This window comes from Pseudoliparis swirei, chromosome 15 (assembly GCF_029220125.1).
Source record: "Pseudoliparis swirei isolate HS2019 ecotype Mariana Trench chromosome 15, NWPU_hadal_v1, whole genome shotgun sequence".
Lineage (NCBI taxonomy): Eukaryota > Metazoa > Chordata > Actinopteri > Perciformes > Liparidae > Pseudoliparis > Pseudoliparis swirei.
The window spans coordinates 14,034,198-14,052,282 of NC_079402.1; the positions used below are offsets into that span (position 1 = coordinate 14,034,198).

The window sequence follows — 18,085 nt, forward strand, 5'->3', positions numbered from 1 at the left end:
AACTCATAATACACAGGTCTCATATGATATGAAGGGACAATTGCAAATAATAAACACTTATCCAAGCACATTTTGATGATAATACTTATTTACGGTCAAGTTTCTAATAGGAGGACTTGCGATGAAGTATTTGTATCATGTAGTATTGTTACTTTTACTTGTTTTAAGGATCTACTTCTTCCGCCACAGAAGTTCAGCAGCAACACTGTTTAAAAGATGTGTATCCAACAGCCTAGCAGTGCATATGACACCTAAATAGCCAACTTGTGTGCGCGTGGTGCCACCAGCTCCTGCCCATTCTTACCAATCCTCCTTCCCCACTCAGCCTACTGTCGCCCTGCACACATGCAGGAAAAACCAGCGGATGCTAAGAATAGATCACAGCTGGCACTGCGGGGCTCACATATTTCACACTCAAGCCAATGTGCTCCAAAATACTCCTGCCCATCCCGTCCCATTTCCAGCTCCGGCACCAGCGGTGGTTCCCTCTCTCCTCCCTCCCTCCCCGTCCTGCCTTTGAACCGTTCTTCACCTCTGTGGCGGAGCCCTGACAAGGCGCCGACTGCTCAGATAAGATCCATGACTCCACTCTGGAAGAATTAAATAGAACAGAGATGTGTAGTAAAAACAGCTAGCCGAGTGAGCGATCCACGGTCACGAATCATTCCGTCATGGCAGCAAACTATTTGAGGAGCCAATGTGTCCGTATCTCAGAACACAGAAAGCCGTGTTCACACAGGTGGGCCCCTGCCAGCTACGATCCTGTGGCGATGACAAGGGATTCCCACAGCACTCACAGGGGGCAGATGAGTGGGCGGCGCCACAAACGGTCTCAAGGTGAAGCCAGTGCTAGCTGTCAAAATTTGCAAGCAAGCGCAGCCAAAAGCACATGTTGGGCGTAGGGGGTGAGAAGCAACCAGATGGAGCCGCTGCAGAAGACTGGGGGCGATGCTGTGGAGACCCGGACCGATCCATCCACTGCTTGAGGACGCTGGCACGGCTCAGATATCACAATATGAACTTACACACACAGCTCCTGCCTTAAATATACCATATGTAAGACTGTACATGTATCTTTGTGTTGTGTGAACGGGTTGGAGAGCCATTCCTCGACTTTTGCCAGGGAAACCCAAAGTATGTGATGTTTATACGTTGTCTTTCTTCAGTTCCCCTACAGCTGTAAACAGAGACAAATTGCTCTGGTATTATATTCCTGATAGCTGCTCAAAGATTCTTCTGTAGTATTAAACCACACCTGTTGTTGTTACCACTAGACACCTCCAACCAGGACTGAACTATTTTGGATTTTAACAACTTGTCTTGAGCGCCTCATAGCTGGCAGCTTAAATGAAGGAACAAGTGGGAAAAATAACTATGAATAAAGACAATGAAGGTGTCTGTGTTGCTAAGTCACCCCAAAAAAATCAAATCATGATATTTTTGGAAAATACAAGTTTTCACATTAAAAACTATTTTTAAATGGTCAATTAAAAATTGTCTATTACAGTATTATGACATTTAGACATTTCACAGTAGAAAAATAAACTCTAGTAGAGAAAGAAATGTCATGGAAACAATGTTTCTAAATTACAGTGTGTTACATTGTGTATGTTTCAACATTCGCCTTGATATCAAAATGCAGGGTCTATTTTAAGATTTGAAAAACATTATTTCAGAAATACTTTTTAAAATAACACACTCAGAAAATTGGCAAAAACAAGACCCCATCTTGACCGATTCTATGGCCCAGCTAAAGGTGACCCGCATCTCATCCTTCCACTGGCCCCTTCTCATCCCTGCAATACGCCATTAATAAAGAGGGAATGGAAACAGCGTATATTAAAAAAGGCACCGTCCCTGATTACCTGCTTCTTCTTCCAAGGCACGGCCACTCACCTGCCATAAATCAAGACACTGCTGTTATTGCCGTTCTCTCGGCCTCGTCTCTTCGCACTCCAGTGGCATCATTATTATACATGCAAGATCTCTATTGGAATACAGTTTGGCTAATGAGACACATTAGATCTCCACTTGAGGACACTTAATTACCAGTGTTGAGGGCTGAGGATGTCCTTTAACTAAGGGTGCTGCATTCTACCTCTGTTTGTTCAGTCCGTGGAATTTGGGACACATCCCAAATAAAAGAGATGAAACATGCAAGTGTGGGTGGGAGATGTAGTGTGTGCATGTGTGTTGCATTTGCAATACATATGTTTGTGTGGGTTTGTTCCCCTCTCGTGTTGGTGAATGTATCTGTGTGTGTGTGTGCGTGTGCGTGTGCGTGTGCATAATGTGATGGGTGTTTGAAGTTTGTCTCCCGAGTCTAGATGGTTTACAGTGTTTACACACACACACACACACAGGCTTCCTGGGTCGTAAAGCTCTCGACTGTCTCCTTGCATTTCATATTCAGGCGGAGGCTCTGGCTGGTGTCGGTGTCATAAGAACTGGCCCAGTCCACAGAAAGATGACTGTTTGTGCTCTCTCTCTCTCTCTCTCTCCTCTCATTACGTTCCTCTCTCTTTAATTCTCTCTCTTGCTCTGTCTCACTCTCGCCGTTCCTCTCTTAAATAGGCTGAGGCGAGCAGTCAGGAAATGCCCATCAGTCATAATACTTTCCTAAAATGAAAACAGATTTGGCTGCAGTCTTACTCACTCCTCAGCCTGAAAACATTCCTCCCGTCCTCCACCCTTCGCCACTTTAACGGAGCGCACCACGATCTTCTCTCCCGCTTAGAAGGGTGTCGTTTGCTCTCTGTCACAGGCGGCTGATCAGCAGCCACACAAGACCGTTGTTTTGTGGGTTGTGCGATGGCAGCGAATCTCAAGTATGTGACACCGGTCTCACGGAGCACATGACAGTAATCTGCTGTGTCCCCATAAAGTCCCACAGTATGGGCACTTGTGCTTTCTGAAGGTACTCTTTATTGACGTGGGTTGGAATAACAGCCGGTGAATGTGCGTGAGGGACGAGGTTACTGCGAACTGGAATGCTGTTTAACAGGCTGTCAGACCGGAGCGCTCACCGGTTAGCCACGAGGCCTTTATGCAAGACAATAGTGGCGTGACCTGGAGGAAAAGGTTAAATACATTGGGGGTCGTATTCTTGGCATTTACTGAACTCGAAATGTCCAAGTTGTGCTTGCAACTGATAAATATTTGCATTATCTTTCTTTCTTTTTTTAACAAATTATTTCCTTATTTTAGGAAACAAAAGATGAAATCCTCAAATTGCTGGAACACTGGCCAAAACCTCTATAGATTATCCCTTTTCAATAAATTCAGATGACTGAATGGCATTTCTTGCATTTTTCCTTGCATAAAAATCTCCAATTATTAATAGATTATCTAAATTGTAGCCGGTCAATTTTGTGGTGAACAATCACTCAATTAATCAACTAATTGTTTACCAAGTAATACGTTTCCAAATGCGTGCAGAACATCTTAACTGAGCAACTGTTCATATAAAACATATATTTTTCCAAGTTGTCTTTTGCTGGATTAATACTCACACCTGATTCCAGTGATAATACCAGCACGTTAGCCTCCACAGCTCAAATGTCTCGTTTTCAACATCGGGATGCAATCTGCATCCCCCTCTTTGTCTCAGTGGCATCCTCCACCCAGGACACTTGGTGTGTCCTTAGTGTTGAGTTCTGTCCTGGACTTCCCTAGGAGGCCTGCCAGTGAGCCACCGCTGTGGCACCAGCCAGTCATAAATATTCTCAACAAGCCAGCTGATGGATGGTGTCTTTCTCCCTCCGTTTGAAAGCGATGTGCAGCACGACGGCCAACAACGCCGCGGTGAGTGAATGAAAGCGTGTTCCACGAGGGAACCACCTCGACCGAGACGTTGACACAGACGTGTTCAACCGTAGCATGTCGGACGGAGAGAATTTAAGCCAGACGTCTGACACTGAAACGCAGTCACATTTATCCGCGACCAGTGCAATGACATTCAGACAAGACGCTTTAGAGTAGCTTATGATAATATTTAGAATCCATCTCTCCCTGCTTTCAGTCAGAAAGGGTCCTAAAATACACAAGAAGGAAGAACTGCTGCTGCCTTGTCTGAAACGTTAGAGATTTCTGCAAGCTGTGTGATAACTAGAGGTTTTTTTCTCTCTTCTCGAGCCACCAGTAAATCTGAAGCCATAGCATGAGACATATTTTTGTTTTAGCTTCGACGTAACCCGTGAAGTGTAACAGGGGTCGGCCGCTTAGCTGGTGAACAACCTGCACGATCACCTGGAAAGCCCCCAGGACACCAATGTTGTTGTGCTTCTCAGCAGCCTGTGCCTGTCTCCTGCATGCCTTTCCACTTGGCTGCCTTTTGTAGTAGGACAGTTAACTCGCTGATTGCAGGATGAACACTGTGAAGAAATGCTGTTTAATCCCCTCCGCCCTCAAAGCCAGTGACTACTGCAAGAATTATACTGCCAGGCGAGTCCAAAAAACACCTTTTTAGATAAACTGAGTGTGAAAGTGATTTTTTCCGCTGTGTGCCTGATGCACGCCGCCGTCTGTCAAAATCTTATTAACCTTCCTTTCTTCGAGAGAAACATATCAATTTAGATCTGGAAATGTTGCTTTTGTGTGCTACTCAGTTCACATTCAAACTAAATTATCCCTAATCTTCAAATCAATACCTGGTGAGATATATTCATAAAATCTGCATATTAAACTACTATTCCCTGATGATCAGAAACCCTCTTGTTTATAAAATCTCTGATGTTAGAAATATTTAAAAGAGGCAGAAGTCCACCTTCTCTCCAAGTGATTTTCAATGCAACAGAGTTCCAGCTACATTTACAGTGACATTATTATTTCTTAAAAAGGGAGAAAGGACAAGGGCCTTGGATGGAGATACATGAGTGTTCATCTATTGTTTATCTGCTAAACCCACACCAAAACAAGTAGTCATTTTGTTTTGGTATAGCATTTCAACATTGTACATAAGCGCGATGAGATATGTTATGGATCAGATAACAGTGGTATTATTCCAAACAGGCTCAGAGGTAAGATGTGGTGCATTTTTCTTCGCACCATTAACCCGTGTTAATGATTACCATATAACAACATCAGCTATTGTGCAGCAGACATTCACTTAAGCGTGCCTCCCACGGTCTTATGACTTGTCAATCACAACTGGCGCGGGCGCGCGTGTGTGCGTGTGTGTGTGTGACAGGCATGCTGCACGGGTATACTGTACCAGAGAGAAGATGTTGGAGTGGCAGTCCTCAAGGCTTGCCCCGTTAGCCACCCAATTCGCTGTTGTAGTCATACTCGTCCGCCGTTGGGGTCGTCAGCGCTGCGCATGTCGGAATCCTACATCGGTATAAACACCGAGCAGGGCTGACAAACCGGATCCCGCACGAGTCTTGCCGAGACGAGCCGGCGTATAACCTCACAAGAGGTCCAGATAATCGACTCGGGATGTGTCGGCCAGAGGAATGGGCGTATTCAGAGAGAAGCCCCAGCGGATGTAACGTTGTAATGTAAATCCGAGCGTGCGCGGGGATCAAAACATTGGTACAAACCAGGTCAGGCGATTCCAAACGTGATCATTGTCCACGGTGGGGAGCTCGGAGATGGATCCATCTCAATCCACACGGAGGGGACGATCAGCCCCGATTGCAGATCAGTCTTCCCGTTGATAGTTTCATCATTAAATGAGCATAATCCATGAGGAAACGATCTCCTTTTTCTCGCGCGCCGAGGCACAGCCACCCCCACCAACGCCAACACCGCCACCACCAGCAGCAGCAGCAGCAGCAGCACTAGCAGCAGGAGCACCACTCCCCCCCCCCCCCTCGGGGAAAAAATGCGAAATTAGGAGACAAAACTTCTTTAAAAAAATAATAATCCCACGTTGGCCGCTGTGCAAAGCGATCGGCTGAACTTCAAGCCGAGCCGTTGCATGCAGGATATCGGGTTCCGTCTGCTCCACAAGCTGATGCACCACTTGTGATAGTTTTCGAGAATTGCATGAGCTATTTATAGCCTTCTTTCTTACCACAGCGGTTGCTCTCGCAGCGTAGAGCCCGGTGTCCGCCTCGCAAGAACAGGCGCTGCGAGCTGGAATGTTTAATCCCTCTGTTGCTCTTCAATTAAACGGCCCGCAGACGAGGGGTCGCTGGGGAAGAAAAGCCCCCGGTGCTCCTCCGTGGCGGGGCGGACCGAGTGGAGCGGGCTCCCAGTAACCTCGAATCATGAGTCAAACGCGTTCAGACGAGGAAAGAAAAAAAGAAAAAAAACTATTCTTACACTCCGCCGCCAGGAAAACGACAAGAAGGCTTCTGTAGACCGAGGTTTGAAAGAAAAGGAAGAAGAAAATCCTTCCTTCCTTTCAGTTTGATATCATTACGAAACGTCCTCTCGCGGCCACAACAGCCTCAATCTTGTACACACACACACCAAATCTTTTTTTCTTCTTCCTTCTTTTTTTTTTTTTTTTTTTAAATGCACAGTTTAAACAAAAGTGACAGTCGTTGTCTGGCGCCGATCACTGACGGGAAGAAAATGCTGCACGCTGCAGATCTCTGTAAACCACCACGACATTTACACTCACACACACACACATACAAAAAAGCGAATCCTCCTCCTCCTCGAGAAATGATTTGATAATTGAATTAAATCCTCCCAACATGTGCACGTTTTCCTCTCTCCTCGCCCGTTGTTTATCTCTCGGAGCGCGTTATTATGTTGGTAAATAAGTGTCCGCGTAACCCGAGTGTGTCATCCTCGCCCTCGGTGTCGGTTTGCTTCACGCGTCGCGCCGCTGGAGCAGTTTCTTCGCGCACGATCGTCCAGCCCACCAAGCATTGTAATGTAATGGCGGTCGGAAGCGTACTACAGAGACTCGCCTTCCCATTTGGCCAAGTTTGTGCTCACGTGATCAAAGTCTGGGATTACAGTAGTGTTTGGTATCTTTGATATGAGGCTGGATATATATCTGCCTGTCGTGCGCGCGGATCTTTAGCGGTGTTTTATGATTCAGACACGCTTTGTTGTCAGACGTGCCTTCGCTGTTTCTGCTCGTCTGTCTATTCTAAAAGATTATTTTATATGATGTTTTTTTCTTCTTTCATGTGTCTGTGTGGTGTCTCTTTGTGATGCATTGGTTACATAATGTAACTGTGATCACAAAGGATGTGGCAGAATAGAGGTCAGAATGACTCTTTCATAAAAGGCTTCCATGTAGGTTAGTCTCACCAAATTCGCCACATTACAACATTATATTAAGCTATTAAAAAAATAATACTAATTACGAATCCATACATAGGAAAAAATATTCAAATATACTGTCGCATTTATTTCCCTGCAAATTATCCAAACTATCCATGAAAAAAAGGTTGTATTCATATATTCATATATGAAGTCCCCCCACCCCCCTACCCTATAGCCTACAACAAATCACCAAAAATCCAATCTTTGATTATGTATAAAATAATGCTGTTTGTTCATGTTATATGTGTTGGGTTAGCTGTTTGTTTGTTTTATTTGACGCTGCACTAATAAATATTTTAACATATACAAATAGAGAATGTGTGGATGTGACATTTGAAGGGTATCACTCATGATGAACCCACAGATAATTATAACCAGAGCTACAGTCAGGGCTCTCAAGTGTCACGCATTGAGCGTGACACTCACGCATTTCGGTCTTAAATCACGCACTCCCGCCACACATCGTATTTCTCACGCTGAAAAAAACTCTCGGCTATTTAATGTTTTAATGTGCCGCAGCGCGCAAACATGAGCCGCGCTGCCCTCACCATGGAGGAATCAAGCGCTCCCCTGGAGTTCTGCTGTGAGGTGCCACTTATCAGCCAATCAACAAAAAAAGAAATGGGCTACACAATAGTCAATCAGATAAAACCCGTATCTGGGTAAGATTTAATCCAGCAACCAATGAAAATAGAGCAAAATAAAGAAAATTTCGTTCTGCGGGGGGGGGGGGGGGTGGTGCTGATGGAAATGTCACTCTTGCCTATTTTCAAAACTTGAGAGCCCTGGCTACAGTTCTTCTCAGCTCCACAGAGCATGTTAGCCTTTTTCAGCTTTTGTTTTAGTCTTGCGACCCGCATCCATTTTTTACCTCAGAAGGGATCTGTTTTTAGTTACAAACTTTAACACAAAGTTAGCAACTAAATGTAGTGAAGCATTTTGTAGGAATTTGGCTGAGACCAAAAACTGAGACTGAATATTGCCCTTAAAGTCATCCGGTGACCATAAACATGTCTCCAAATGAACACTAATGCTCTCTGTGTGTGTGCTGTGTGCTGGCACAATTACCATAAACACATTATTAGGTGAAAATATTACGTCATGCAGGTTTAAATAGAGCAGGTATTTACAGGAAATCAACACACACTCATCTAACTGAAGTCTAACTCAATGTGAACTTTCTCTCTTCCTCTAACTACATCACCAAGTTACAGCGAGTGAGAGTTTATTTCTAAGTATACGTATTAGTGAACACTAACTTATTTATCTACTTATTTTGTTAGTTTAAAGGTAATTAAATTCAAATGCACAACATGCCACACTGGAGACTGGACCATAGTGTCCTCAGTGGTAACTTGTGTGCTGATAATATCATAACTTCCTACTATCCAGCCATTGTTATGTTTACGTTTTGTTGGAGGTTTTGTTTACACTATCTATAAAAGCTCCGGTGGTTCTTTCTGTTCTCCAAGATACAGGTGGTGGTGCCCTTTGAGGCCGAAGAACAAAAGATTATTATGAATACAGCCGCAGTTTCCTGAGGTAGACAGAGGAGGCCATCCAGGAGTCAGCGCATCAAATATTTGTGTTATTATCAATCATTTATTCTATCATAAATATGGGCGATGTATGCTTGGATTGTTTTGGCAAAGTAATGTACAGGATTTGCTGGTTTCTTGTTTTATTTGAGCAATAAGTAAATGTTATATCTTCAATATAGATATAGGTTTGGATAAACAAGAACATATATAGTCCAATTGCTAAAAAAAAAACTCTGCATACAAGGACTTTGAAAGATCAAATATTTGTATTGCGTCAAAATGCTTTTTATTCTTAAATCACATCACATTTGCCATCATAAAAGTGCAATGCTTTTTTAAATGCCCACATTCCCTAACCCTCTATCCTTTTATCCCAGGGATATATTTTGCATATATCTGTGACTGCAAGAAGACTCAGCTGAGACCATGTTTGTAATAAACAGTTCCTCAAGAAGTTTCCTTGCGCTGCAGGTTTTCCACTGAGCATTGGAACAACTATCATTTAACCTCAACATCCCCTCGTCATGTAAATACATTACACAGGATTTCATTTTCTAAGTTGCAGCACTGGGAGTTTCACATTTTCTCTGAGAGACATTTGAGCATCATGTGATGTGTATAAATGGCTGCATCGTGGCAGTAGTTTGATTTCGGCTTTATAATTTATAGCCAGTCAGGCGGAATTTCTCCATGGAAGAGATGTTACCTCTAAGTGTAAATCTAAGAGAGCTATTTATAGACAACTGTGGATTATTTTCGCTGCCATACATCCCTAGAAAGTCACCATAGGCCTACTGATGTACAACATCCATTATGGGAGAAGTACAATCCTGACATTAATCACTTTATACACCTTCACGTGTAGGAGGAAGCAGCTTGCATCTGATGCATATTGCAAAAGAGAGGCCGCCTTTAGTCCTCTTATATCTGAAAAGCAGGGGAGGAAGATATGAATCAGATGGATGAACGAGGGCTTAGCCTGGCAGTTATTGATCCCGTTGCTCCGGGAATGATCCAGAACTCATTTGGAGACTTTCTTCCCCTTTTGTTCAATACATCTTTAAAGGCTTTCAAAAGACTGGCGCACACGGTTTGGCACACTTGGTGTGGAGCTGATAGGATGAGATGCTATCAGTTGGAAAAAATCTATTTCAATATGCCACATAGTTCCCCTCATCAGGCCCTCACTGACTTGATCTGTGTGAGAGGAGGAAAGATGCATTACCGCACTGATTAAAGATAATGTGTTTGTCTAGACAAGGTGTTCAGTCTCGTTTGGGATGGAGTGGATGAGCGTTTGTGTTTAATGTGTGCGACTCTGTTCAGTGTCATTTCGTTAAACTATGAACATATACTCACATCAATATATGCAAACCTATATTCAAGCAACACATACAATGTTATTTGCGGGATTAATAGTTCTCCCTGTAAATGTTTTGCTTCGTTAAAATGTATCGTAGTCTTTTTGTCTATTAAACACAATTTATTCAATTCTTGAATAAACCTATAAATCTGAATTGAAACTGAAGCCTAAAGTAAGTGACAACAAACTGAACCATCTGAAGATTTTATGATCTTTGCTGGTTTATTAGAGGCTGTGGAAACAATAATACAAATCTTTAATATGTATCTATAACATTAAATACTCATGATTAAAGCAACAATAAAAGCTAACATTTGGAACATGTTGTAATTAATGCTTAATTAGGAACCATAAGTTTATTACAGGGAGATGTGCACATTGCTAGATATCAACCAGAGTGAGGGACACATACGACTTCATTCTTAATGGAAATGTAGCATAATGCAAATGTAAACTGAGATGATTTAAAAGTATTGTGAACACAAAAAGATATTTAATGCTACAAACTCTGTCCCACGTATTTCTAAATGAAGTAATAACTACATTTACAAAGGATTGTTGTAAAACAAATGAATATATCTTACAGTGGCTTACAGTTTCTAGTTGCTTGCTTTTACTGGGGCAAGGCTACAGATATGCTTACTGGATGAAGTAAAAACGATATCTGCTATATATAGGAAGCCACACAATAATGTAGTAATGAGTTCATGAACAGCTGGAACAAATCAATCAGGACTATCTGCATGCCATCTGACCATATCTGATTGACAGCTCACCACAACAGTTGTAATTTTTATCCTGATTGGTGCATGAATGTGTATGTAACAGAGCCCCGCCCACTTGACACTGGCATGAAGAGAACAGAACATCTGTCCCATTGCTTGTAGTAGAGGTTGAACAAATAAAAACGTCATGGACTTTCATACATTGCTAATAGGTCATGTCGGCAAACACTACTCTGACATGTTTTGCTTCATGTTTTGCATCCAGCTAACTCATTATTAATTGAGAACAAGCAATTTGCGAGGGATAATGCTTATGTGGACATGAAAGGCTATTTATTGTTCATACCCAGAGAGGCTTGTGTTTCTTTTAAGAACAAGCGGTAGCCTCACAGAATCTTCATTAGTGATTGATGGATCACCGTGTGCTCCGTTAACACACACCTAGCAGCAAATTCTCTCCATAAAATCAAATGAGAGTTTCTCCTCTTCTCTCAGCGGCTCCAATACCTCGCTGGCATTTCCTGGAGCGCAGAGAGTCCGGCTGAGAAGAATAGATGGTGTGCATTATAATGAACATGGGCTGACACGGCCTCATCCATCATTCCACCCAGGAAAATTATAGCAGTGCCAGAGAGAGAGAGAGAGAGAGAAAGAGAAAGAGAGAGAGGGCGAGAGACTCTAAATCACGTCTATAGGTCTAACTCTTCTTGGACTGTCACACGCTCATTGTTGTGGTTTTCTAACTGTCCACTCCACTGTTGATGTTACTCCCAGAAAGAGAATGCCGGACCGGTCGTCTGCCTGTACGTTTACAGTCCGAATGTATGTTACCTTAAATATACTTCTGTCTGTTTCCACAACTCAAATGATTACTTTGTGTCTGCATACTTTCTATTCCTATTACTGGGTCTACGGCTACAGATTATGTTCATTATCACATTATCACATATCACATAGTCTGTTGATTACAGTCCAAAAGATATTTAAGAAGCTGAACCAGCGTTTGTTGAAATAGTGAGCAGACGTTCAGTTTCCCCAGAGGATGAATCCTCATGACGTTGAGGAACCCCTCACTTCAGCGCCACCAGCAGGAGGAGAGGTTATTTATTGAAATATCTCAACCTCTCCTTAATGGTTTGTCAGAACATTTTGTAAACACGTTCATGGTTATCAGAGGATGAATCCCACTGACTCACTTTTCCTTCCGTGCCATCACGAGGTCTGCATTTTTGTTTTTTATTTAAATATCTTGGATGTATTGCTGTAGGCCTACAATGTAGTAGCCATGGTTTCCATATTAGACTTGTACCCCCTTTGAATACTAGACTAATAATAGTCTAATACTTTGGTTTGTGACCAAATACCTGAACAACTAATGACGTTCCATCAGCCTCAGCAGTACTTCGTGTTCAGTGCTAATTAGCTAGTGTTAGCATCCTAAGACGATGACATATTGAAATATATTTATTTTGCCTGTCCCGCCTTGTGATGATCGATGTTCCCTCCTTTTATAATTTGCGTCGAATGACAAGAGCCTACTGTCCGTCTGTCAACTAAGGAGCACTTTACTGACCGTGAGCCCCTCTCCCTGTGAGCCCACTACACCAATTATAATTCATTCTGCTACTGAATCCTGATTCTGGATCCTGATACTGAATCCTGATACTGAATCCTGATTCTGAATCCTGATTCTGAATCCTGATCCTGAATCCTGATACTGGATCCTGATACTGGGTCCTGATACTGGTTCCTGATACTGGATCCTGATACTGGGTCCTGATACTGGTTCCGTCGTGTGTGATTTGATGCACATTTTCCTCAAAGGGCCAAACACTTGTCACCGGGCACTGAGGCACAGTTGAATCCCACTGAGCACTCCTGTAACTTCTGAATGAGTCCGGTTGTATGAAAAGGACACACTGGAGGTGACAGTGTGTATGTGCACCTGCCCGTGCGTGTGTGTGTGTGTGTGTGTGTGTGCGTGTGTGTGTGTGTGTGCGTGTGTGTGGTGTCTCTGCGTCTGCCTGCGTGTGCACGTTCGTCTATGATCTCGAATGATTCACTCAAGCGCTGTGAAGACTGTTGTAATGGTGTTTCCGCAGCATATTGATTTCACGGTGAGCAGACGATGTCTTTGTAGGATTACTCGAGAGAAGGGAAATTAGATGTTATCTCATAACAACAGAATATGGGGGTGGGGGGGTCATATGGTTTATTATCTGATTTTGAAATGATGTCAAGCTGTCAAACTCACTGAAACACAGATGATATGCGTGCTGCGAGCTTGCTCTTATACGCCGCAGATGATGACTCCAGTAATACTGTAACTGGTAAATCAAGTGCGAGAACAAAATATAGATTTTAATTTAAATTGCAAATGGCAGCTTACAGTTATGCAAGGTGGGAGATAGCATGAAGGTTAGAGCAAGGCCTTTAATCCCCTGTTGCCCCAGTAAACCTCCTCTGTAGCCACTATAGAAACCTGATGTATTGCAGGAAGAAGAATGTAGCCCAAGCCGCATGTTTTCATGTCGAAATATTATCTCAGAGAGTGTGCTTTAAGTGACCAGCCAGCATTTCCACTTGGCTGCATCTTCTGATGCCACCTGAACAGAATTCAGTAGGAGCCTTCAAGCTCCTCATACATAATGTATTGCTGAAGGTCTGCTCAGTTTTCATGTTCACCTAATTCATTTCACAAAGAGAGAGAGAGAGAGAGAGAGAGCTCTCTGTCAGCATGCAGAGCACACAGCCTGTCTCACGCTGTCGAATCAGGAATCACCACTTCATCACTGACAGCTTCTTTGTTGAAACAAGAGCTGTCGTGTTGCTCTTTGTTTAGCACGTTGAATCTTTATTAGGACAATACATATTGATCCACATGAATCAGAATTATTCCTGGAGTCAATCTGTCAATATAAAGGCCCTGCTTTTGCAGTTTATGCTGTATTTTGCAGTTGGCAAAATAATCTAAAAGCTACCTTACTATTCATTTATATTAGTTACATCATTTATTTTATTTAACTTATTTCCATGTGTCTTTTGCGGCGATTATTAGTTTGACCCTGTATATTGTATTTGTCATCTTGTATGCGTGTTTCAATTAATTGTATGTTGTTTGCCTTTAATTTCTAAAGATACTATTTCAAAATAAATCACGAACTACAATACCAACAAAGTCCACCCCCCTCCAGAGTAAAGATCTTGATCAAATCCACATAACAGCAAAGTCAGCATAATTCTCCATGCTCTTTGTCTTCACGTCTCAGAGACAGAAACTGATATTTATTAGTTTAATGCTCAGTGACACGGCTCTGGCCTTGCCCTTCATTTTTTATGTCGCTTTGCCTTATTTCTTTTGTGGTTGTCTTTTGTTTCTCTTTTGCTCAAAATCAATCCAAACATAGCCGGCTCGCCTGTTTCTCAAAACGTAGCCTTCTGCTGACCTCAATAAATCGACAAGCGGGCGTTAAACATTTCAGTTAGTGCCCTTAAAGTGGCCTTTACAAACATATCCTTCACTAAAGGGGGGCACTGAGAGCTGTGTGTGTGAGTGAGACATTGTGCTAACCACCATCGTAACTAATTAAACATGTATATATTTATATATCGGCTATCCCTGTTGAACATCAGCATGTTGGTATTTTCACGGTGAGCATGTTAGCGTACATCGCATCTGGCATGGCGGTCGACTCTTGTCTTGTTTTCTTTCTGGTAAAGTTCTCTTGGTGATTCTCGTCCAGCGGCACATCCATCGAGTCGCTTTCTTCCCGTCCTCATTCAGCCAGCGCTTTACCTCCTAGTCCGTCTTCTCCAGTAGCTTCTGCTCTCAGGCAGCAGATAATATCTTATCTCAATTTGTAATCCACACATAGCACAAAAGCAGTGACTGTGTTTTCTCTATTGAATCACCTTTTAGCACCTGTTCCCATAGAGGGGCAGGTGCCTTTGAAGGGGCAGGTGCTTGAGAGAAACAATGGAGTCTAAAGACCCGCAGCCGGGATGGTTGCCCCCAAGGGGCACCGACATAGGAAAGAGAGGAAAAAGACAAATTCATTGGCAACACTGGATGACACTTTGTTTGTTCGTATAAAATGTCGAAGCAGCTCTACATGTTAATCGTGTAATCTTAAATGGAAACATAATAACAACTAGAAAGTCTAGAAACCCAAACAGGGCAATTTAAAGAGAGTTCCAGTTGAGAGCCGATCTCCCCCACGTTGTGTTTGTGTGGACCTTAATACAGTTAAAGCAAGAAGAGAGGACGACAACCAACGTTGTGAAAATACATGAAGGCGTGACATGAATTTATAATGGAAATATGAACGTAAAACCAAAAGAAAATACAAAAAAACATGTTTATATTGCAATATGTAGATGTACCAACACAACACATGCATAGAGACAACAACATACTTTTTGAAGCAACTTCTCTATATTTACCATGATGTATTAAGCAGACTTATTCTTACACACCTTTTGAAAATTATGAATTGGTCGAGTGTGTGTACAGTTATGGGATGTTGTATCTGAAATGCACCCCCACCAACTGTCCAGAAAATAAAGCAAGAGTGACACATATTTGTATTTGTTTGTCCTGAGAGAATACTTTTTTTTCCTTTCTGCAATGGCTTTATGAATATCAGTGTGGGGGGAGGCGATTGAAAGGATGGGAATTCCTGGAGAGAAAAAAAAAGCATTGAGACGAATGAGAAGGAGAGAGGGAGGTCTTTTGGCCACTTGTGGCCTTCACAACACAGACACAAATCATAGAGGGACATGGCAATCTGAGTGACAGATGAACAATGCGCCTATTTTCCAGCCCCCTGCGAACAGGCCCATCCATCACGGGAGGGGAGATTAATTCAATTCATCAGCTTTTTGTCTCCTTGGGCCCCATAATGCCACCTGATATTGCTCAAGGGGGACTTATAAATGTTTGTGGATTTGATCTGAGCCCGCTTGCTCGACACTGAATTAAAACATTATTCTTTACTTTTCGCAGTAATGGCTGGTTTTGCCAACAGCCTGCCTGTCAATCCTCCTGAAGAGGAAGTTTGCCAAAGGCGGCAAACCATAATGGAAACTGAAGTTCGCGAAGTGAAAAGAGCTTAGGCTGGTGGTTCAGAAAGAAACTGGCCCTCGAAACGCTTCACAGAAAAAGCTTTCCTTGAAAAAGACACTTGAACTTTTATTTAGATATTATCGAGGCACAGAAGATAGTGATCAATAATAGGCCGCTTACCACGAGACTATCAACTGTCACACAATGATCAATATTACTTTGTTCAACAATGGATTGTAGTTTCTAAATATATTCACAAATACAACCGATATTGTGGCAACTGGCCAGCTATCCACTGAAAATGACATTTTAAAATCCATTCCATCATATATACATGCATAAGAGATCTAAACTCAACTGAGGTTTGAGTCATGAACCTTGTATAAACCTCCCATCATGAAACAGTTTAAGCTTGATCCAGAGGTGGAGCATGGCACACACATGATGTTCCTGACCTCTAGTGGCCATTACGGGGCACAGGATTATTCTGAAATAAAGCCTTTATACACGTTTTAGGATTTCTACATTTAAAACCAAAACAATCCAATTCAATTTTCAAAAGAGACAATAATGGCTGTTTTATGTATGATCTACTTTTTTAGAACACGTGACATGCTATGTAAAGCTACAGAGAGGACTGTCTTGTAAAACATGCATTTGGGATACTTTTTGGGTGAGGTCTCACTATATGTGAACGCAAGTACAAGGCTTCTAAAAGCGTAGGCTATACTACTTTCAGAAAATATAATGATGTTATCCATTAGAAAATTAAGCAGCAGTTTTGGACGGCCATTGTCTTGGTTGTCGACTCAGGAGCATCTCATCAAAGCATGTGTAATTGTAAAGCACATTTCAACAAGGCAATTCAAAGTGCTTCACATAAAACCATCAGAACCTAATATAAAAGAAAACAAGATTTAAAAATTAAGAACATTCATTCACACATTAAAGTAAAAAAGCAAGAAATAGAAAACAAGTTGCAGTGCATTCAAAGAAATACAATGCAGTAGTGAGATAGATAATTCATTCTTGTTCAAATAAAGGCAACAAGAGAAAAATCAGGATTTAAAGAAGTTAAGGTTCCCAGCAGACCTGCAGCGTTCAGGGACTTTGTTCCAGATGTGGAGCAGAAAACTGAATGCTGCTTCTCCATGTTCAGAGCCGACTCTTGGAGCAGAGAAGAGACGTCCCAGACGACCCGAGGGGTCGCGATGGTTCATAAGGTCGCAGCAGGTCACACACGCTTTTAGGCCCTAAACCAACAGCATGTTTTAAAGTAAATTCTTAGTTGGACAAGAGCCAGTGCAAAGACCTCAGAACTGGAGTGATGTGATCCACTTCCCTGGTCCTAGTGAGGACTAGACCTGCAGGTGTTTTACTTTGTACAGAGACCTGTGAACACACCATTACAGTACTGAAGCTAATGGACACATATCTCCAAATTCTGTTAATCCTCTATTCCTTGATATATTCTTCAGGTGGTCTGAATCCATAACTAAGCCTAGGTTAATCACATTATGGTTTTTATAAGTGATTAAAGCCTTTTTATCTTTATTTAATTAAAGAAAATGCTGGTATATCCAGTTGATGATTTCTTCGATGAATTTAGCCCATCCTTGAGATTAGTCATTTGTAAAAATGTGCATTTGATTTAAACTCAGATTGAAACCCTGACCAACAAGCAGCTGTTCTGCCAATATAGCACACCATCCACAAATATCAGGATATGCTTCTCCAGGGAAAGATGGATTTGTCATACCCTTTCAAACAGTCACAAGTTATGTCGTATTAATAGTCAGGACAACTGAAAGAGTTTAAGCAAACGTTGACGAACCAAAAACTCAGTTCGCATACACTTTGCTTGCCAGTGCGTCATCTGATTCACCGCTTACTCACCAGTAATAACAACAAGCGTCACATAAAGTCAGTCTACGGACATTTAAAAAACATAAAATGATTACTTGAGAACGGGTTGACAAAATTCACTTTTATTTTTCTCAAGCATAATCCAACTTCTGAGGCTGATAGTGAATCCTGCCACCTCTCCAGATACACATGTAATAGGCCAGGCTCAGACATCCCACTACAGATACCAGCAAGACGGCCACTATCAGGATGATTTTCCACACCGACAATTCTTTTCCATGAACTGTATCTAATG

The 18,085-nt window shown here is 42.2% G+C and overlaps 1 protein-coding gene across 2 annotated transcripts in view; it reads right to left on the minus strand.

Annotated features, from left to right (window-relative positions):
- The window catches only part of LOC130205025 (mediator of RNA polymerase II transcription subunit 13-like), a 69,187-nt gene extending 63,473 nt beyond the window's left edge, over positions 1–5,714 (minus strand). For both annotated transcript variants that reach the window (XM_056432117.1, XM_056432115.1), the window contains exon 1: positions 5,213–5,714. In XM_056432117.1, the coding sequence (XP_056288092.1) occupies positions 5,213–5,284 (72 nt within the window). In that variant the 5' untranslated portion in view covers positions 5,285–5,714. The remainder of the gene's footprint in view (positions 1–5,212) is intronic.
- Positions 5,715–18,085: the final 12,371 nt, after the last annotated feature.